This window comes from Mus musculus, chromosome 16, assembly GCF_000001635.26.
Source record: "Mus musculus strain C57BL/6J chromosome 16, GRCm38.p6 C57BL/6J".
In the NCBI taxonomy this organism is placed as follows: Eukaryota; Metazoa; Chordata; class Mammalia; order Rodentia; family Muridae; genus Mus; species Mus musculus.
The window spans coordinates 37,105,525-37,128,419 of record NC_000082.6 but is presented as its reverse complement, the minus strand read 5'-3'; the positions used below and the strand labels follow the sequence as shown (position 1 = coordinate 37,128,419).

General features: G+C 39.3%; 1 protein-coding gene across 13 annotated transcripts in view; it reads left to right on the top strand.

Annotated features, from left to right (window-relative positions):
- Stxbp5l (syntaxin binding protein 5-like) overlaps nucleotides 1-21,345 on the top strand; it is a 277,941-nt gene extending 256,596 nt beyond the window's left edge. For 9 of the 13 annotated variants that reach the window (XM_006521886.4, XM_006521884.4, XM_017316899.2 and 6 more), the window contains 3 exons: nucleotides 6,510-6,621; nucleotides 12,368-12,588; nucleotides 12,723-21,345. In XM_006521886.4, the coding sequence (XP_006521949.1) occupies nucleotides 6,510-6,621; nucleotides 12,368-12,588; nucleotides 12,723-12,764 (375 nt within the window). In that variant the 3' untranslated portion in view covers nucleotides 12,765-21,345. The remainder of the gene's footprint in view (nucleotides 1-6,509; nucleotides 6,622-12,367; nucleotides 12,589-12,722) is intronic. The other 4 variants (NM_001114611.1, NM_001114612.1, NM_001114613.1 and 1 more) reach the window with 1 other exon arrangement.
- Nucleotides 21,346-22,895: the final 1,550 nt, after the last annotated feature.

The following is a 22,895-nucleotide window of genomic DNA, read 5'->3' as shown; positions in this document are numbered from 1 at the left end:
AGCAGGTTTCAGGCTGGGGGAGGGGAGACTACAGGTATATACTCAAGGGTAGTACAGATGGGCATATGTTGCACGGTTTGCTGGGGACACTCCATGGGTATGCTGCTTTCCATCATGGGCAGACTCATTTATATTCCCACCAGCAGCATACAAGTTCTCTCTTCACCTCATCCTTGCCAGAACTGACTATTTTCCTAATGGTTGCTATTCTGACTAGGGTGACATGGCATCTTGATATCGTTTAAATTTGCATTTCCTAGTGGCTAAGCACGTTAAATATTTTTCCACATGCTTATTGGGCATTGTCTTCATCATTTAATTTATCATAATGTATTTATTCATTAGCTCGTGTATCAACTGAATTGTTCGGTTTTTCTGGTGTTTGGTTGCTTTGGGTTTTAGTTATATGTTATCCTTATATATACTTATGTAAGGATATATATATATATATATATATATATATATATATATATATATATATATACACATATACTTATATCCTCATTCCTTGCATATACCTATAATTTGAAATGTTTTCTCATAGCAATTTCAGAATTTCAGGTCTTACATTAACATTTGATGAATGTTTAATTGAGTCTATGCAGGATGAGGATCTGGACCCAGTTTTCTCCTGTAAGGGCTAATATTCCCAGCACCATGTATCGAGGAAATTGTCTCTTCTGCAAAACGTTTTTGCCCTCTTTGTAAAAAAATCACATCACTGTAGCTGAGTGGATTTATTTCTGGGCCCTCTGTTCTGTGTTCTGATATATTGATCTACATGTTTGTTCTTTTGTTGTTTTGTTTTGTTTTGTTTTGAGACAGTTTCTCTGTCCTGGAACTCACTCTGTAGACCAGGCTGACCTTGAACTCAGAACCTGCCTCTGCCTCCCAAGTGCTGGGATTAAAGGGGTGAGTCACCACTGCCCGGCTGCATGTTTGTTCATATGTTAGTGACATTCTGGTTGTAGAGCTATGGGTCTATAATATAACTGAAATGGGAAGCAATGATACCTCAGAATTGTTCCTTTTGTTCAGAATTGCTCTGCCTGCTTGGTCTTTTGTCCTTCCTATAAATTTTGGGGAAAATTTGTTCTGTAAAGTGTCATTGATGAAGAACACATTGCATCTGTGGGTTGCTTGTGTTTATGTAACTATTGTTGCAATATCCTGCTGATCCATGAGCATGGAAAGTCTGAAATCTAGTGGCTTCTTCAATTTCTCTTTTCAGTGATTTGAAGTTTTCATTATAGAAGTCTGGAGCATTGTTAGTTAGATTTATTCCGAGGTATTTTTAACATATTGTGAAAGTGGCAGCTCTTTTCTTATTTTTTTTCTCAGCATTTTTATTACTAGCATTTAGGAAAAAGCTATTAATTTTTGTGTATTGCTTGTAACTTGCTACTTTGCAGTAAAGGTTTATTATTTCTAAGAGTTTTCTAGAAAATCATTTAGATTGAGGTCTCCCATATATAGGACCATAATGTTGGAAAAGGGAATGATCTGACATCCTCCCTTTTTAGCTTATTCTACTCCCTTTTCTATCTTTGTTTTTTTTTAAACTATTTTTTTCTTTAATCTTTTGTTTTACAGTTCAGAATTTATCTCCCTCATGGTCCACCCTCCAACTGTTCCACATCCCACAACTCTCCCCCCTCGGGCCTCCCCACCATCTCCAAGATGTCCCCACCCACACCTACCCCACCAGACCTCCCTGGGGCCTCCAGTCTCTTTTTAATTAATTAATTAATTTTAATTAATTTGTTTTTTTAACACTCCATATTTTATCTCCCCCCCCCCCAATCCACCCTCCGACTGTTCCACATCCCATACCCCATCCCCACCTGACCTCTAAACTCCCTGGGGCCTCCAGTCTCTTGAGGGTAGGTGCATCACCTCTGATTGAACACAGACCCAGCAGTCCTCTACTGTATGTGTGTTAGGGGCCCCATATCAGCTGGTGTATGCTACCTGTTTGGTGGTCCAGTGTTTGAGAGATTTCAGGGGTCCAGATTAACTAAGACTGCTGGTCCTCCTACAGGATCACCCTTCTCCTCAGCTTCTTTCAGCCTTCCCTATTCAACAATAGGGGTCAGCTGCTTCTGTCCATTGCTTGGGTGTAAATATCTGCATCTGACTCTTTCAGCTGCTTGTTGGGTCTTCCAGAGTGTGGTGGTCATGCTAGCTCCCTTTTGGTGAGTGTTCCATAGCCTCAGTAATAGGGTCTAGCCTTGGAATCTCCCCTTGAGCTAGATCCCACTTTGGGCTGTTGCTAGATCTTCTTTTCCTCAGTCTTCTCTCCATTTCCATCCCTGTAAATCTTTAAAACAGGAACAATTATGGGTCAGAGTTGGGACTGTGGAATGGCAACCCCATCCCTCACTTGATGTCCTGTCTTCCTACTGGAAGTGGGTTCTCTAAGTTCTTTCTCCCTACTGTCAGGCATTTCATCTAAGTCCCTCCCTTTGAGTCCTGGGAGTCTCTCAACTTCCAGGTCACTGGTACATTGGGGGGCGGGGGGCGGGACTCCCCAACCTCCTATTTCCTGAGGTTGCCTGTTTACATTCTTTCTGCTGACCCTCAGGGCTTCAATCCTTGCCCTCACCTAGTACAAGACCAGGTTCCCCCCCTCTCCCCTCCCCCTCCCCCATCCACTTTCCCTCCCAGGTCCCTTCTTCCCTCCCCACTTGTGATTGCTTTCTTCTCTCTCCCAAGAAGGACTGAGGCATCCTCACTTGGGCACTTTGGCTTTTTTGAGCTTTTTGAGTTCTATGGACTGTATCTTGGGTATTCTGTGTGGTTTTTTGTTTGTTTGTTTTGTTTTGTTTTGTTTTGAGTTTTGGGGTTTTGGTTTGGTTTGGTTTGGTTTAGTTTGGTTTTGTTTTTTGTTTTGTTTTGTTTTTGGCTAATATCCACTTACTAGTGAGTACATACCATGCATTTCCTTTTGGGTCTGAGTTGCCTTACTCAGGGTGATATTTTCTAGTTCCATCCATTTGCCTGCAAAACTCAAGATGTCCTCTTTTTTTTTTTTTTTTCATTTAAAGGGCCAGTATCCTTTTTTTCCCTTTTTTTTTTATTAGATATTTTCTTCATTTACATTTCAAATGCTATCCCAAAAGTCCCCTATACCATCCCCCTGCCCTGCTCCCCTACCCACTCACTCCTACTTCTTGGCCCTGGCGTTCCCCCTGTACTGGGGCATATAAAGTTTGCTAGACCAAGGAGCCTCTCTTCCCAATGATGGCCAACTAGGCCATCTTCTGCTGCATTTGCAGCTAGAGACACGAGTTCTGGGGGTACTGATTAGTTCATATTGTTGTTCCACCTATAGGGTTGCAGACCCCTTCAGCTCCTTGGGTACTTTCTCTAGCTCCTCCATTAGGAGCCCTGTGTTCCATCCAATTGATGACCGTGAGCATCCACTTCTGTATTTGCCAGGCACTGGCAAAGCCTCACAGGAGACAGCTATATCAGGGTCCTTTCAGCAAAATCTTGCTGGCGTATGCAATAGTGTCAGCGTTTGGTGGCTGATTATGGGATGGACCCTTGGGTGGGGCAGTCTTTGGATGACCCATCCTTTCGTCTTAGCTCCAAACTTTGTCTCTGCAACTCCTTCCATTGGAATAAATCCTCATTCTTAATAGCTGAGTAGTATTCCATTGTATAAATGAACCACATTTTCTGTATCCATTCTTCTGTTGTGGGACATCTAGGTTGTTTCCAGCTTCTGAATATCACAAATAAGGCTGTTATGAACATAGTGGAACACTTGCCCCTGTGGCATAGTAAGGCATCATTTGGGTTTATGTCCAAGAATGGTATAGCTGAGTCTTCAGGTAGATCTATTTCCAATTTTCTGAGGAACCTCCAGATTGATTTCCAAAGTGGTTTTTATGAGTTTGCAATCCCACCAGCAATGGAGCATGTTGTGGGAAATATTAAAAAACAAACTGGCACGTTCTTGCACTTGTGCCGCCAACTTTCTGCCCTGCTTGCTAGGTTCCCACTGGTGGGTCGTTACCACACCAACCCCTTGCCTCAAATCCTCCACAGCCTTTGTGGTGCACCTCAGGCAAATCCATGCTTTGCCGCCATACCTTTCTCTCTTGGACCCAGATAAGCCGCCATCATTGAACCTGGAAGACATTCATAGCTACATCTTGTCCTCAAGCTATGCCTGTCCAAAAAAAAAAACCCTAACTCTCTTCTGCTTCCTCTCTTCCTCTGTCCAACCCAGAAGTCCCTCCTACTCACCCAGTGATTGGCTCCTTTATTCATTAAGGGATTGGTTCACAAGAACAGCACCAGACCCGTCCACAACACTACGAGTGTTCCTCTTTCTCCACATCCTCACCAACATGTGCTGTCACCTGAGTTTTTGATCTTAGCCATTCTGATTGGTTTGTGGTGCAATCTCGGGGTCAGTTTGATTTGCATTTCCCTGATTACTAAGTCTTGGAACATTTCTTTAAATGTTTCTCAGCCATTCAAGATTCCTCTGTTGTGAATTCTCTGTTTAGTTCTATATCCCATTTTTTGAATGGGTTGTTTAAAATTATTCTTTAATCTTATTCTTTATTCTTCAATCTTCAATTGCCCTCCTGGTCTGCCCTCTGACTGTTCCTCATCCCAGTCCTCCTCCCCCATCTTTAAGATGATGTCCCCACTGCCCACCCCGACCCCAGCAGACCTTCCCACTCCCTGGGGCCTCAAGTCTCTCAAGGATTAAGTGCCTCTTCTCTCACTGAGGCCAGACAAGGCAGCCCTCTTCTGTATGTGTTGGAGGTTTTGTACCAGCTAGTGTGTTCTGCCTGGTTGGTGGCTCAGTGTCTGAGAGATCTCTGGGGTCTGGGTTAATTGAGACTACTGGTCTTCCTATGGGGTCACCCTCCTCCTCAGTTTCTTCCAGCCTTTCCCTAATTCAAATGCAAGGGTCCCCAGCTTCTGTCCATTGGTTGGGTGTAAGTATCTGCATCTTTCAGCTGCTTGTTGGGCCTCTCAGAGGGCAGCCATGCTAGGCTCCTTTCTGTAAGCATGCCATTCTATTCTCTTGTTTCTGCTAATACTTCAACCACTGTATTGAAAAAGAGTAACAGAACCTATTTCCTGGTTTAAGTTTTCTTCCTATTTAACATTATTTATAGGTTAATAGAGTAAATGGAATTTAAAGATTATTAAATCTATAGAAAATTATAATTAATAAGTCAAGAGGAGGGAATGGGAAAAGAAAAGGAAAGGAGGTAGAAGGGATGTATATAAGTCTTAAATAAGAAAAATAATACAGATAACTAAATGGAACAGGTTAAAAGTAGAATAATTATAAAATGTAAGGAATATACAAATTAAACAAAACCTCTAAGAAATATGCAAGAGTGATGATTCTTAACAATGAGACAAAGTAAAATTAAAAAAAAAAACATATACAGTATCAGTCATTCTTCTTTACTGGGATGGATATTGTTTTCCTCCTCTCATGGAGCTACCAAGGATCTTACTCTGTTGATGGGAAAGTGGATGTCTGTGTGTCTAGCTCAAATCTGCTAAAGCAGATTTGTCAACATGCAGGGCCTCAGTGGAGTTTAAGCAGGTTACCTTCTGGGTTGAATGTCTGTCCAGGTGACGGCAGGCAGGGTCAGGCCTCCTTTAGGATTAATTCCACAGTAATTGACCTAGTGAGATGAATTCAATGAAATCCCAGACAAGAGTTTAAAAGAATGATTCATAAGAGTTCCCAATTAAACCAGAAGACAAAATAAGTTCCTGGATTAATTCAAACAAAAGAAAAATAAGTGGTACCTCCAGACTTCAGCATGTGATAACCCTCAGAATAATTTCCAGCTGGCCAGCTACAGTCTTTTTAATGTGTTGGGGACTCATATACATCCTGTGTAGATTTCAATGATAGAGGCTCTGATGTGAGCACACCCATGTTTATATTACAGTCACAGCTGTACATTCTCATCTCATTAGGGAAGGGTTGCCTTTCTGCCAGGGTTCACAGTCTTACCTTAAGTATTTCCAGTGAATTTCATTCAGGTCATGTGACTGCGTGATGCCCTAATGATTGGGTGGTGCTCTAGATCTTGTCTTAGTTGGTGGAATTGGTGTTTGGAGATATGGTTGTGCCAAATTTTCTACTCTTCTCAACATAATGATTGATTGAAGAATCTGTTCCTTCCTTGCCCCACAGTAATTGCTAGTGACATAGGACAATGGCATATATGTGACTTCCTAGTGTCTGTTCTATACAGCTATGGCTGGGCTATTTAAAGTTTTATATTTTTCTGTCCATGCTTTATTATTATTATTATTATTATTATTATTATTATTCTCCTTTATTAAGGACTCTGGAGAGCTAAGGTCAGAACTATAAATTAAGCAAAACTCACATGGAAAATATATGAAAAGGCTGTCTTCATGATGTAGTGCAATATCTCACAGTCTTACCTTTTCATCTATTAATTTAATCTTAGTAGCTCTAATCTTCTTTTTCTTAATTGCTGCAGGACATGTTAGGCGATTTGTTTACTCCCATAGAGACACCAGAAGCCCAAAATAGAGGCTTTCTCAAGGGACTATTTGGTGGAAGTGGACAGACATTCGACAGAGAAGAACTCTGTGAGTAAATCCTCATCTAAAAACTAAATCACAAAATAGAAGACCTGTTTGTGTGTATGTGTGGTTTAATATACTATATCTTAAATTCTAGACCAAAGTGAATTTGTGACTATTTCAAAATTTTTTTTTTTTATTTTTTTTATTAGGTATTTAGCTCATTTACATTTCCAATGCTATACCAAAAGTCCCCCTTACCCACCCACCCCCACTCCCCTACCCTCCCACTCCCCCCCTTTGGCCCTGGCGTTCCCCTGTACCGGGGCACACAAAGTCTGCGTGTCCAATGGGCCTCTCTTTCCAGTGATGGCCGACTAGGCCATCTTTTGATACATATGCAGCTAGAGTCAAGAGCTCAGGGGTACTGGTTAGTTCATAATGTTGTTCCACCTATAGGGTTGAAGATCCCTTTAGCTCCTTGGGTACTTTCTCTAGCTCCTCCATTGGGAGCCCTGTGATCCATCCATTAGCTGACTGTGAGCATCCACTTCTGTGTTTGCTAGGCCCCGGCATAGTCTCACAAGAGACAGCTACATCTGGGTCCTTTCAGTAAAATCTTGCTAGTGTATGCAATGGTGTCAGCATTTGGAAGCTGATTATGGGGTGGATCCCTGGATATGGCAGTCTCTACATGGTCCATACTTTCATCTCAGCTCCATACTTTGTTTCTGTAACTCCTTCCATGGGTGTTTTGTTCCCACTTCTAAGGAGGGGCATAGTGTCCACACTTCAGTCTTCATTTTTCTTGAGTTTCATGTGTTTAGGAAATTGTATCTTATATCGTGGGTATCCTAGGTTTTGGGCTAGTATCCACTTATCAGTGAGTACATATTGTGTGAGTTCCTTTGTGATTGTGTTACCTCACTCAGGATGATGCTCTCCAGGTCCATCCATTTGGCTAGGAATTTCATAAATTCATTCTTTTTAATAGCTGAGTAGTACTCCATTGTGTAGATGTACCACATTTTCTGTATCCATTCCTCTGTTGAGGGGCATCTGGGTTCTTTCCAGTTTCTGGCTATTATAAATAAGGCTGCTATGAACATAGTGGAGCATGTGTCCTTCTTACCAGTTGGGGCTTCTTCTGGATATATGCCCAGGAGAGGTATTGCTGGATCCTCCGGTAGTACTATGTCCAATTTTCTGAGGAACCGCCAGACTGATTTCCAGAGTGGTTGTACAAGCCTGCAATCCCACCAACAATGGAGGAGTGTTCCTCTTTCTCCACATCCTCGCCAGCATCTGCTGTCACCTGAATTTTTGATCTTAGCCATTCTCACTGGTGTGAGGTGGAATCTCAGGGTTGTTTTGATTTGCATTTCCCTGATGATTAAGGATGTTGAACATATTTTCAGGTGCTTCTCTGCCATTCGGTATTCCTCAGGTGAGAATTCTTTGTTCAGTTCTGAGCCCCATTTTTTAAGGGGGTTATTTGATTTTCTGAGGTCCACCTTCTTGAGTTCTTTATATATGTTGGATATTAGTCCCCTATCTGATTTAGGATAGGTAAAGATCCTTTCCCAGTCTGTTGGTGGTCTTTTTGTCTTATAGACAGTGTCTTTTGCCTTGCAGAAACTTTGGAGTTTCATTAGGTCCCATTTGTCAATTCTCGATCTTACAGCACAAGCCATTGCTGTTCTGTTCAGGAATTTTTCCCCTGTGCCCATATCTTCAAGGCTTTTCCCCACTTTCTCCTCTATAAGTTTCAGTGTCTCTGGTTTTATGTGAAGTTCCTTGATCCACTTAGATTTGACCTTAGTACAAGGAGATAAGTATGGATCGATTCGCATTCTTCTACATGATAACAACCAGTTGTGCCAGCACCAATTGTTGAAAATGCTGTCTTTCTTCCACTGGATGGTTTTGGCTCCCTTGTCGAAGATCAAGTGACCATAGGTGTGTGGGTTCATTTCTGGGTCTTCAATTCTATTCCATTGGTCCACTTGTCTGTCTCTATACCAGTACCATGCAGTTTTTATCACAATTGCTCTGTAGTAAAGCTTTAGGTCAGGCATGGTGATTCCACCAGAGGTTCTTTTATCCTTGAGAAGAGTTTTTGCTATCCTCGGTTTTTTGTTATTCCAGATGAATTTGCAAATTGCTCCTTCTAATTCGTTGAAGAATTGAGTTGGAATTTTAATGGGGATTGCATTGAATCTGTAGATTGCTTTTGGCAAGATAGCCATTTTTACAATGTTGGTCCTGCCAGTCCATGAGCATGGGAGATCTTTCCATCTTCTGAGATCTTCTTTAATTTCTTTCTTCAGGGACTTGAAGTTTTTATCATACAGATCTTTCACTTCCTTCGTTAGAGTCACGCCGAGATATTTTATATTATTTGTGGCTATTGAGAAGGGTGTTGTTTCCCTAATTTCTTTCTCAGCCTGTTTATTCTTTGTGTAGAGAAAGGCCATTGACTTGTTTGAGTTAATTTTATATCCAGCTACTTCACCGAAGCTGTTTATCAGGTTTAGGAGTTCTCTGTTGGAATTTTTAGGGTCACTTATATATACTATCATATCATCTGCAAAAAGTGATATTTTGACTTCCTCTTTTCCAATTTGTATCCCCTTGATCTCCTTTTGTTGTCGAATTGCTCTGGCTAATACTTCAAGTACTATGTTGAAAAGGTAGGGAGAAAGTGGGCAGCCTTGTCTAGTCCCTGATTTTAGTGGGATTGCTTCCAGCTTCTCTCCATTTACTTTGATGTTGGCTACTGGTTTGCTGTAGATTGCTTTTATCATGTTTAGGTATTGGCCTTGAATTCCTGATCTTTCCAGAACTTTTATCATGAATGGGTGTTGGATCTTGTCAAATGCTTTTTCTGCATCTAACGAGATGATCATGTGGTTTTTGTCTTTGAGTTTGTTTATATAATGGATTACATTGATGGATTTTCGTATATTAAACCATCCCTGCATCCCTGGAATAAAACCTACTTGGTCAGGATGGATGATTGCTTTAATGTGTTCTTGGATTCGGTTAGCGAGAATTTTATTAAGAATTTTTGCATCGATGTTCATAAGAGAAATTGGTCTGAAGTTCTCTATCTTTGTTGGATCTTTCTGTGGTTTAGGTATCAGAGTAATAGTGGCTTCATAAAATGAGTTGGGTAGAATACCTTCTACTTCTATCTTGTGAAAAAGTTTGTGCAGAACTGGAGTTAGATCTTCTTTGAAGGTCTGATAGAACTCTGCACTAAACCCGTCTGGTCCTGGGCTTTTTTTGGCTGGGAGACTATTAATAACTGCTTCTATTTCTTTAGGGGATATGGGACTGTTTAGAAGGTCAACTTGATCCTGATTCAACTTTGGTACCTGGTATCTGTCCAGAAATTTGTCCATTTCGTCCAGGTTTTCCAGTTTTGTTGAGTATAGCCTTTTGTAGAAGGATCTGATGGTGTTTTGGATTTCTTCAGGATCTGTTGTTATGTCTCCCTTTTCATTTCTGATTTTGTTAATTAGGATTTTGTCCCTGTGCCCTTTAGTGAGTCTAGCTAAGGGTTTATCTATTTCAAAATTTGAATGTTAGTTTTCCCTGTATTTTTAAAATTGTTATGTTTATTAAATATGAATAAAATCAGTCACTATATTTGGAAATAATTAAGCATAAATATATATAGGTATATGTGTACATATACCTATATATATATTTCAAATAAGTAATGAGCAAGCTAATAAGAATTGCAGATTAGTTGCAGATCAACCCTATCTTAATGCACAGTTAACAGTATTTGGCTTTTTAAATTGTGAAAAAGCATTTTAGCCTGCTTTCCTACAACCACTGCTAGAAGATAAATTTTTTATTCATAATACAACTGTATCAGTGCTATGGAAAAATAACTAGTTTGAAAATCTACCAGTGATACACTCTCATGAACAACAATCAAAAAGCAGTAGGAGATACCAGAAAACATTTTCAGAGGATAATAGTAATAAAGCTTACAGACCAGGCCACCACCATTTGGTTTTGCATATCAAAACTCCCTTTCTCTTGAATTTCTGTGTAAGACATAGGTACCACCTACAGTTGAATATTATTTTAGCCAACAAAGGGAATATTGTTTTACATGTGGCAATATAGAATTTATCAAATACTATGCTAAATCAGAGGGTCAGACCAGAAAAGGGCCACCTATTATATGATTCTATCCATATAAATTGTCCAGAATAGGTAAAATCATGGTCACTAAAAGTTAATCAGTTGTTGCCCAAGGCTGGGATAATGAATAATATGGAATGATTGCTAATATATTTGAGTTTCTTTTGGAAAAATGAAAATATTCTAAAATCAGATAGTAGTTACATTTATACAACTTTATGAGACACTAAAACCCAGTAATTATATCCTTTATTAAGGGTTGTTTTTGTAGTATGTGAACTAGGTATCAGTGATACTTTTGTTTTTAAAAACCTAGGTTGCTTTCCAATGTGACATTTCTGAAAATATTCACTAAGTTTCTGCCAAGATGGCTGTGTATTATAATGTGTTTTGTTTTGTGAAAGGACCTCACTATGTAAACCACTCCAACCTTCAACCCTTGATCCCCTTTCCTCACAAGAGTTGGAATTACAGGTCTGTGCTACCAATCTGGCAATCCAATCAAGATGGCGATGTTGCACTTCATTTTACTTAAGTTGAATAAAGCAGAGCTCTGTTCCTAACAAGAAAACTTTTAGTATATTATAAAAACCACAAATTTAAAACCTTTATTTATATAATCTAATCCTATGCCTAAAAATATCTAGTATTCACAGAAAAGCAGGGACCTTACAAATGCGTCTATAGAAAGATTAACAGAGAATATTGGGCAGCCTCAGATTGAAACATACATTGTCAAACATGAGGTTTTATGTATTTGAGAATTCCAATTCCTTTATGTTAATAAGTGCAATTGTAGGGCTAGAGAGGTGTGTCAGTAAAGTGCTTGCTTTGTGCATATTAGGAATTGAGTTCAATTCCCAGCATGCACATAAGAAAGCTAGGCGAGGTAGCATGTGCTTGTGATCTTAATGATGGGAAAGTACAGATAAGCAGATCACTGGGGTTCAATGACTAGTTAGCCTAGCTGACTTGCAAGTGCCAGGCCAAGTGAGAGACCCTGCCAAAAAAAAAAAAAAAAAGATGTAGCTCCCAAGATGGCTCAGCCAGTAGAGGCACTTACCATCAAACTTACAATCTGAGTTCAAATCCTGGGGTGCACATGGTAGATAGAAAGATTGAATTCCTATAAGTTATCCTCTGGCCCCCAGATTTATACAGTAGCATGAACTAAGCCCATTTCCTTCACACACACACACACACATATGTGTGCTTTAATCATTCAATCAATTTTGTAGAAAAACAATGAAGATGGACAGCACCCGAGGAACAGAGGTTAACCGCTGACCGTCACATAGAGAATCATACATGTGCACATACCCAAACACGCATACACATACGTGAATATGCACAAAAGAAAACAAGAAGGAATTTGCCGTATTGTGAGAAAGTACAACCCCATATACAAACCACGTACACATAAAGATGTATAACTAAATCTCCCCAACCTTATCTCTCAGTTTTTAGGCATTTTTCTTATGTATTCATAACTTTCACACGTACTCACCTATATAACAACATCAGAAATGTCATTCTTTGAATGAAAATTATGATAGTAGTTGACATTTATGAGTCTCTTTTTGCCCCGGTGCCCATCTTGACGATGAATTTCTGATATGTTTTAAATGTCTATGGCTTACGTTTTCAGTCGGGGAAGCCTCAGCAGGAAAAGCATCCCGAAGCCTCGCACAGCACATCCCTGGGCCAGGTAGTATAGAAGGGATGAAAGGTGCTGCTGGCGGGGTGATGGGAGAGCTGACCCGAGCCCGGATTGCACTTGATGAGAGAGGGCAGCGTCTGGGCGAGCTGGAAGAGAAGACTGCGGGCATGATGACCAGCGCAGAAGCGTTTTCCAAGCACGCACATGAGGTGAGCTGCCCAAGTAAATAAAGGCAGCCGTACAATTGTATTACATTTTAAGATTTAATTATGATTAGCTCAGTAGTGATTTGCTAAGTAACATTTGTAGCATGTTTTGATTGCTATTTTTTTTTTCTTTCCAGCTAATGCTGAAGTATAAGGATAAGAAGTGGTACCAGTTCTAACCTTCGAAAGAAGCTGTGACTGCTTTGAGAAACCATTATTCAGGGAAACCAAATTTATTCCCAGCATCACTATTCAACTGCTAGAAGCCAGTTTCTTCTACAAAATGTTCCATTATAGTCCATCTGAAGTTATCATAAGGGAGACTTATCAAAGGCAAAGATGCTGTACAACAGAAAGGCTGGAACCCCTGTTAAAATCCCAAGATAATGGCCGAATTTGTCTTTCCCCATGTGGAATGGATATTATCATCTTGGCATGTCATTTGCTAAGAATTCATGTTTGGAAACTATGGGGAGTCCTTTTGATTTGAAATTTCCTGTACAAACAAAAGCATTAATGCACTTAATGAAAAAAAATTCTTTGCATGAAAAATTAACATCTTAAGAGGAAAAGAAACAAAAGCATGTTATAACAGAAGAAAAGGATTTATGGTAAACTACTTTCATGAATTGGGCCACACCCAACAATTTTAAAATATGCATTAGAAGATATCAATGCGTTTTAAGTGTATTTGCCCTACCCAACTGAAAGGAATCAAAATAGCCCCAGAATTTTCTTCTCATCTGAAACTTTCCTTAGTATACTAGGACGTTCCTGAATTCTTACGTCAAGAATCTGATTGCATTTTTCTCTCTCTGTAGTAATTCACATCATTTGCAGCTCTCATTCATTCATAACCAAGGATTGCCAGGAGAGTGAAGTATCCCCAACACTTTTCTTTCCACGTCTGCCACCTTCAAGATGAATTCCTAGTTTTAGTTATAAACCGTGCAGGGTTGAATCACCTCAAAGCAATTTTTTTCGGCCTGGTTTATATTCTACAGAGGAGGTGGCAATAAGTTTGCAGAAACTAGACTATAGGAACAGTGCAGTTAGCTTTGAGAACTGATTTCACAAAGAGTGGAATTTCACACACCCCAATTTTAGTTTCCAAAGCGATATATTTTTAAAGCACCATTTGTACCCTTATCTGCCAATTACACAGTATATTACTGTTCAGACCCTGTAGGGTCTACTATCCCAAGGTGCTTTTGCAGCCTGCTATTCACAGACCAAACTGGTCATTGTCTTTGAAGTGATTCAGTAAAGCCTCAGCTAATGTTTTAGGGAAGAGAGTCTGACTCCTCACACTTCTGATGCACAAGGGCTTTCATTAGAACACATTCTAGGGTCCAGCACTTATTACTGGAAACCCTTATGAAATGTAGAGCTGTTTTAGCTATCTTGGCCACAGTCATCATTATGGGTAACACAAATCCAGAGATAATTTAATGATATAAAATCAATAGCTTTGTCACTAGATTGATTAATATAAGTCAAAGGCATGTGTCAGTAAATACCAAATACCTTCTAAAAACTCTCAAGGGTAAAGAGCAGCTCGAGCAAGATAAAACGATCCGTCATGACCCAGCAGAGAAGCACTGCAAAGGAAAACAAAGGAAGATTCCCACTTGCTCTGTTGAACATGCTTGGAAGTCAGAGTCACGGGACTCCCCTGACAGGATGCTCTTCCTGTTTTTAAAATCTTAAATTATGTGATGCGTTCATTGGGTTTTGAGGTCTTACTGGATTTGCATTTGTGTTTAAGATACGGGCACTTCCTTAAATCCAACTTAATAGATGAAGTTATTTTTTTTCATTTGTCTTTTGTTTGTGTTTGAAGTGGTGCTGCCTTTTAATTTTTCTCAGTGATTTTGAAGAAAAAGCAGAGATGATTAAAAGAACCAGAAAATGCACACTAGAGTAGCATTTATCAGAGTCCTTAAATTCTGGTTTCTTAAAATTGTCTGTAAATCTGCCTCCTGTTATAGCATGACTATAAGAGGACTTGGTTGGAAATACAGACAATATACACAGACAATATATACAGTAAAATATTAACGAAATTTCAAGCCAGGACTTGGAAAACATTGGCAGCCAAACTGCAACACAAAATATATGCAATCTCTTTTTTAGGACCCAAGTTTCTGATTTTTAGCATTTCTGGAATTTTTGTTGTTGTTTGTGTGTGTGTGTGTTTGATTGCTTGTTTGTGTGTTATTTTTGTCTTGTTTTGGTTTTTGCTTTTCTGAGGCAGGATTTCTTTATGTTACAGCCCTGGCTGTCCTGAAACTCACTTTGTAGACCAGGCTGGCCTTGAACTCACAGAGATCCACCTGCCTCTGCCTCCCAATGTTGGGATTACAGACATGCCCCAAAACACCCAGTGGTACTTTAACATTTCTACATTTTAAAGTGACCAGAAGAATAAGATATTTCTTTTATTTAGAAATAGTGATTTTTCAATCCAAAGTAGCATTGAATTCAATGGCTAGCTCTGAAACTCCCTGTAATATGTAACTAGAGATGTAGTGCAGGGTAGAGTGCTTGCTTGCCCACCATGTTCAAGATTATGGATTTCATCATCAGTACCCCAGGTGTGTGTGCATGCGCGCGCGCGCACACACACACACACACACACACACACACACACTTGTTCTATAGCAAGGGTTCTGAAAGGCAGCACCATCAGCACAAAATTCTTTGGGATGTTAGCAGTGTCCTTGGCTTCTGCCCTCTAGATGCCAGTCAGAATCTTCTAGTAATAACAGTAAAAAAAAAAAAATCTTTTTGACAAAATTGCTTCCAGCTGAGAGCTACTATTTTACATCATTTAAAGAGACAGACTGTGAAATGTATGATATGTTTTTACAGAAAATAGCATACAATAAGAGCACATTTTCTTAGCAAGAGAAGTCCTGCCCTAAATATGTGTGTGATTCATATGCAAGAGAGGTAAATTTTTGGAGAATTAGTGGACTAACAATATATAGACTAATTCCAAGCACACACAGAATACATCAAGAAGAATATCCGTATTTCACAATAGACATGCTTAAAGTTCTGGCTCCAGCAAATCCATCAAAAGTTTATAAATAGACATCACTTGGAGTAGTTGCCTCTGCCATGCTTGAAAAGAACAAGTTCTCGTAAATATTTAAAGTTTAAATATGCTTACAAAACTGTTTGCCGAAACCTTTCTTAAGGGTAACTGATGCCACAAACCAACAATTAGCAGAATCCAAATTAATGAGGTTTTACTGTATCAAAATTATTTTTATAATTCAGAAGTAGCAATAACAATAATTTAACCATGGATGTGATTTTTCTCTTTGAACTTTTGCATTAATCTTCACACACACACACACACACACACACACACACACGATCACCTTACCACCACCACCACCACCACCATTTTTGTCATCATTGTCAACTTAAGGAAATGATTAATGTTGGTAAATAGAATCTTTTTCATGTTCTCATCTCTCTTCTGTTTGGACCATAAGAAAAACTACCCCAGAAACCTTAATAGTGCTGCAGAAGATGACCCTGAGTCTTGGTTCCCATCAAATTGCATTCTGTCTACGAAGTGGCGTCTGGAGATAAGGCTTGTGAAGCTCCATCAGGACAAGGTGACTTTATCCCTTATTCCTTCCTCAACAGAGAAGCCTTTCCCGGTGTTCCTGCAGAAATGAACCTTTTATTCTATTCATCGATAACAAAAGACATGTTTGTTTCCCTGCTTCTCACAGTAATGTAAGCCATGATCCCACTGTGAAACCACCCATTTGTCTTGGGTTTGGGGAGGGCGATTGACTTAGCAAGCATTTCAATCCCCCGAAGATGTGCATTTCTGACTTAGCTTGTCTGAGTCTCAGACTTAGCACTCAAGCACCATGAGGGTCATTGTGTGACATCAACTTCAAGTGTACAGTGACAAAACTGAGAAGTTGTCTAGCAATTCTATCGCAGAAACATTTCTCAAATCCTTTGGAATTGATTCTCAATAAAATCTGTCTCTACTCCTCAAAAATGTAAAGAGACCTTAAAAGGTAAAGTTCCCTTTTATATGTCCCACCAATAGCATTTTAAAGGTATTGTTTACCCATTATCTGTGCCAGTCTGAGAAAATAAAAAGTACGATTAGGCCCAATATTGGTTGAAATTAAGGTAGGTTCTTTGAGATACTAAGCTGTCAGGCATTTGGACAGAATAATAAAATGAAGCTAGCCCAGAAAGGAAAACAATATTTCCCTTGGCCTATGACTAGGATATTCTTTGTACCACAGGCTTCCTTGGGGGGAATGTACAAACACCATTCCCTTACCACACTGATTCACAGAGAGCAATGACATAGAAAGCCAGCATGTCAGATCCGGTCCAGCTCTCAGTGTGTTAGGAGAAACAACAGCTTTGCAGCTTCTTCACCTACAGTTACTCAGCTCCATCTTAGGTGGTAGTACTGTGTATCCACACAACCCAGGTATCAGAGATGATCATCAACCAACAGGTTGACCATTGTCTCTCATATGCAAGATTCCAGGAAGCATGTGCTAAAAAGTCTAGTATTTCTATCTACTGGCCTGAATAGTATATCTGTCTTCCTGAATAGAAGACATCAGTAAGGTCTCATCTAGAAACAGGACAGAGGGTATAGCGTGGGGGAAACCTGTGGGTATGAGGAGGGATATGAGAGTCTGAGGGAAGTGAGGAGGTTTTGATACAACCAAAACAGAATGCCTTTATTAATATTTTTTTTCTGGAAGAGTGATAGTCAGCCTTGGCTGTATATAACAGTCATTTGAGATTTTTAAAATTCCAATGATTTCAAAATGTCTTAGACTGGGAAAGGAACTCAGTATTCTTGAAAGCTCTAAACATGGGTCCAGTGTCCAGCCAACCTTGGGTAACCACTGCTTTATGAACTGACTAAGAAAGACTCTTGCCTTCATTGGCTGATTCTTAGCCCCTTCCTAGGGACCGGGGAAGACAGAATGTAAAAGAGACAGTCTTATCTTGATTGGCATTTATTCTGTGACTCTCACAGAACAAAAGTGAGTGTACATTTCTAACCAGTCAACTCCACTAAGTCTTTGTAACTCTGTAATATTACTGTGTGACTTGATTTCAGTTATTTAAGTCAAGGATGTAAATTTTGACTGTCTTTTAGATAAGACACTAGAAATATCATAAAATCAGCAGTATAAAAGGCTAAATGGTAAAATTAATCTCAATATCTAGACATTGGAAATTCCCCAAAACACTCACTAAATCCTCTGAAGTTTATTAGGCACCCTTCTCCAGGAGCAGACATGTTGAGAGGCGCCTGCTCTGCTGTGGGTGTCCTGCTGGACCTGAGGTTAGCAAACAGGGAGAACAACTCTTCCTTGTTTTATTGCTATTCCTAAAGCTCCCAGGGCCACTTGAATTTGTTCTTTGACTTATGGGGTATGTGCATAAATGGAAAAATCATAATCTGAGAACAAGTGCCCTGAAAAAGTGCTCACACTCCAGCAAGAAAGAGTCCAGCCAGTGGGAGGCAATGACACAAAAACACTCCGAGTCCTCTCCCTCACGCCACTTCCCCTCTCATCTTGGCCCACTGTTCTCAACAGCAAAGCCAGAAGATGAACTAGGTGGTGGTTTTGGATAGTTGTACACAGTATCAAAAATCTCTAATAACCTATCACGTTTAGTACTGAATTATGCGATGTTTTACTCTAGGAAATAACAGACAGGTGACACCATTGATGAATCTTTCTCTCATCTTCAGAATTTTTGCATCTTTTCAGAAAAGGACAAATTACTATTTTTCTGTTGCATTCAGCAATTGTGACTATACCTAAAATTCTTGTAGTCTGTAGAGATATCAATAAAATTGTATATGTTTGTACATAGATGCTCTCTTATGTCATGATGTCATATACTAATGATTTTTGCCAAGATTAAATATATAGAGGTAAAACATTCATTTGCAAAGTGTTAACTGTAGTTTTACCAAGAATGGATGTTTTTAAAAGACATGGAGGGGATGAAGAGAACACACTGAATTGAGCAAAAAGCAGAAAACAAAATCTAAGTTCCCTAGATGTATACAGATTCTGTTTAAATTTATGGATTGACTCGGGTTAGAAATACCTATTCAGATTTTCTATCAAATTGCAGACATGTGTAAGAGTTTAGTGAAAATTTAAAGACAAACTGTAAGGCTATTGATTAACTGGGACCTGCGGTGGAATAAATATAAAGGCAAACTTGATAACAGTGCCCACAAGACACTGTGGTGGTGCAAGGACTTACACCTCAGGGTGGCCTTGACCGCCTTCCTGCTTTTACAGCTCAAGCTGGAAGAATGAGTCTGCTGTGAGTTTATGCTTCCATCTAGTGGTCATGGAATCCTCTGATTTGCTCTGCTCTCACCAGCTGGTTGATTCTCCTTCTGGTATTTTCCTATATGGTGGCCTTAGCCAACTGATCGTATTCTTCTTCCAAAGTTCTAATTATCTTAGGAAAATTCTTCCTCCACCACAAGCTTTCTTCTATAGCTGAAAGGAACGACAACTAGCCTTGGGCTAAAAAATACTTTTGAGTAAAAGAAAAAGGTATAGGGCCTTTTAAAATATAAATGCTAGTCTCTATTTCAGATCTGTCTCAGCAGAATCAGTTTGTCTTTCTGTGATGACAACATAAGTCCACAAAACTCTGTTCTCCATTTTCTTCTGCTTCCCCCCCCCCCTCGTCTCCCTTCCTCTGTCATTCCGTTCCTGCCTCCCCTGCTCCCTCACTCCCATTCAACAGGACTTCCTTCCTCAAGCCGCTCCTGCCATCTGCTCTATTTAAAGGGCAAGCCCAGCACTGGGGCAGGTTAGCAGTGGCAAGCTCACATAGAAGTGGGTACCACAGGGGTGAAGTAAGAGGTGCACCCACAGAGCTGAGCGGGGGGAGGGGCAGCTGAGACTTCCCTGGTCAGTGACCTTGGAATTTGAGGTCGTCTTTGAAGCAGGGCAGAGGCAACCCCTTTGGTTCTGGAGGGTGGCCACATTCAAGGAATTGAGCATTTAAATAAATTCATTGAGGACATGGGAGCCAAGTTTCTCACAGAGACTGCAGAAGGGTATACAATTAAAAGAAAAACCTAAAATGCTTTAAATTTTGGTGCTTCTACATATAGCACGGTAACTGGGGCTGTAACTTTTATGCTCAAAATGGATAAAGAAGAGGACTTTTAAGTGTTCCACCACAAAGAGGTGACAGTTGAGGGGGTGATTATGCTAAGGATGTACAGGACTATCAAATATTCCCTGTCAGTATAGTTATTATGTCTCAATTTAAAATAATAAAACTTCTTAAAGAAGAAAAGGTAGGAAAACTCTTGTAATGTCGAATACAATTGGTTATCAGTGTGAACATGATTGTCCATATATATATATATACATATATATATATACTATACATATTTATATAATTGTATCTATATAAATAGCTATATACATAGATACACATATAAATATATATTATATGTGTGTGTATGCATGCTGAAAAGGTGTGTATATGTTGTATATAAATATTTCCTAATTCTGAACACTGAATAGACAGAAAGATACAAAGCAATCAAGACAATTAATGCTGGATTATGATTTCCAAGTATTCTTTCCTGCTAATGGGCTAGAGCATCATGAAGAGTGACTGGTTCAATTCTGGAATATAGTCTGTATCAGAAGGTGAAGTATTCGATGAAAGATAGCTACGTTTCAGAAGCACTCAAAAACAGCTTGAAAGAGCTTACACAGGCCAAGTCAAGGATAATTTAACTATAAAACATAGTAATAGAATAAAATAGGAACCCATGAATTCACACTGATAATAAGTAAATATGGAAGAGAGAAAGTTATTCACACAATCAAATGCCAGCTAATAAGTGTAAATGGAATTTAAAAGTTGCTGTTAGATAACCATTGTTATAATATGTTGGGCGGTATATACCAGTTAGTGCTCAAGCTAATGGGGTGAAGTAGGATCTCAGTAGAGAATGATTTACATCATCTCCAAGTGTCTTCAAAACTGTTAAACATTAAAAGACATTTACACCAAAAAAACATGGAAGATACCATATTTGTTATTGAGGGACCAAAGTCCTGTCACCAGTGATGGGGCAAATCAACATCCTGTTCTGCCTTTGACAAGAACACAGCATCCCTGCCAAGATGCAAGCTAGGTCTCGTCCTGTGGAAATGTTAAATAGAACTACACTTGGCAATTTCTAAATACGGCTGCCCCCTAGGAAGTTTGGTATAACAAAAGATGAGGAAAGACAGATATTCCAGATCTAGGAAGCCAAAATCCATGACAACTGCATGTAATACATGATCATAGATTGAAACATTTTGCCATAGATGTCATGACATAAATGGAGCAATTATCAAAACTCGAGTGTGGTTTCCCACTGGATTATGATTCTTTGTACCATTCTTGAAACTTTTATTTAGATTTGAGCTGATTTCAAAATAAAGTTATAAAAATAAAAATTTTGAATTTGTTGTATTACTTTACACTTCAGTAGCATTATCTTATGTCCTCCAGAGCAAATAAATAGCTGTTTGTGGCTGAAGGAGAGGGCTTTGTGGATTGTTTGGAAACTCAGACATTATGTAAATATTTTTAATGTTTTTCTTTAAATTTTCACTGTGTATATTTACAGTACATAGATATGTTATATAAGAACCTTTTCATGCAGATATAAAGTTTGTGTTGAACATATATTCTCTATCTCCTTTCATCCTTTTCCCCTTCCTGTTAATCTCCTTTGTCCTCCTAAATAGATTTACTTCTATTTTTCATGTCATATTTACCTGATTTTATGTATACATAAAATCTAGAAACTACAAATCAGAGAATATATGGCATTTGCCTTTCTGTTTAAGGTGCTTAATATAATTGTCTCCACTTGTATTCATTTCCCTGAAAATGAAAAAAAAGTTTATTTTTAAACTATTTTTAGGTTCATGTATATGCTATATGTGTGTACTTGAGTAAGTCTGTGTGCACCATGTGCATGCAGGGACCCACAGAAGCCAGAAGAAGGTATCAGGTCCCCTGAAATGAGCTAAAGAGAGTTGTGAGCTATCTTGTGGATGTTGAGAACCAAACCTGGGTCCTCTTTGAGAGCAGTAAACAGCCTTAACCATTGACTACTCTCTGCAGCACATAAAACCTCATTCCCATTGATAGCTGGAACAATATTCCACTGAGAACTTGCATTTTCCTTACCCATCCCTCTGCTGTTGATTGGAGAGGTTGGTTCCTTAGCTTCATTATTGTGACTTGTGTGGTAATAAGCATCGATGTACAAGACTCTCTGTGATGTGTTGACTTGGAAACCTGCTGGTAGCCAGGAGTGATATATCATATTGTAGATCTAATGTTATTTTTCTGAGAAACTCCAGACTGGTTTCCATAATGGCTACACCAGTTTACATGCTCACCAACATGTTTATGTGGCCACCTGCAATGTATAGAGTCCCCTTCTGTCAGCATCTTCACCAACACTTGTTATTATTTGGCTTGATTAATACAAGCTCTAACAGTATAGTTCTGGCTAGCTTAGAACTCAATATGGAGACCAGGATGGCCTTGAGCTCACAGAGATACTACCTCTGCCTCTCTATTGCTAGGAGTAAACCTGCTCCTGTGATACTGTTTTCTTAATTACTGCTATTCTGAATTGGGTGAGATACAGTTTCAGCTTTATTCTAAATTACCACTTTTCTAATACCTAATGAGGTTGAACATTTTTTATATGATCGTTGGGTACTGGTATATAATCTTTGGAAAACTTCCTGTTCATTTCATTAGTACATTAATTGGTAGAGTTGATTGATTTTTAGTTTAATTATTTGCATTCTCTCAGTAGTCTAGATATTAATCCTCCACTGGGTGGTGTTGTGTTCTATTTCTCTGAATTGAAGTTTTCTCTCCTGCATCCTGGCTTAGGAAGTAAGTAAAATCTCCAAGCTCAGGAAGCTCCTGAAAATTGTAATGTCCAAGATTCCCTCCTCAAGCCTCAAGGCTGTATGAGCTGTAACAGTTGTAAGGATGCTTTGACCAGCTGAGCCACTGCAAATATTTCAAGGAACTCCAGGATTTTGCCTTCCTCGTTCACCTGTGCTGGGCTTCTCATGCTGCAACTGCCTTTGAATCAACCACACTGCTGTAAGTAACCCTGATGCTGATTGACTAGGTTGGACATGGGTAGACTCATTCCTCTTGGTGTCATCAGTGCCCTCCCTATCTGGAGTAAAGAGATATTT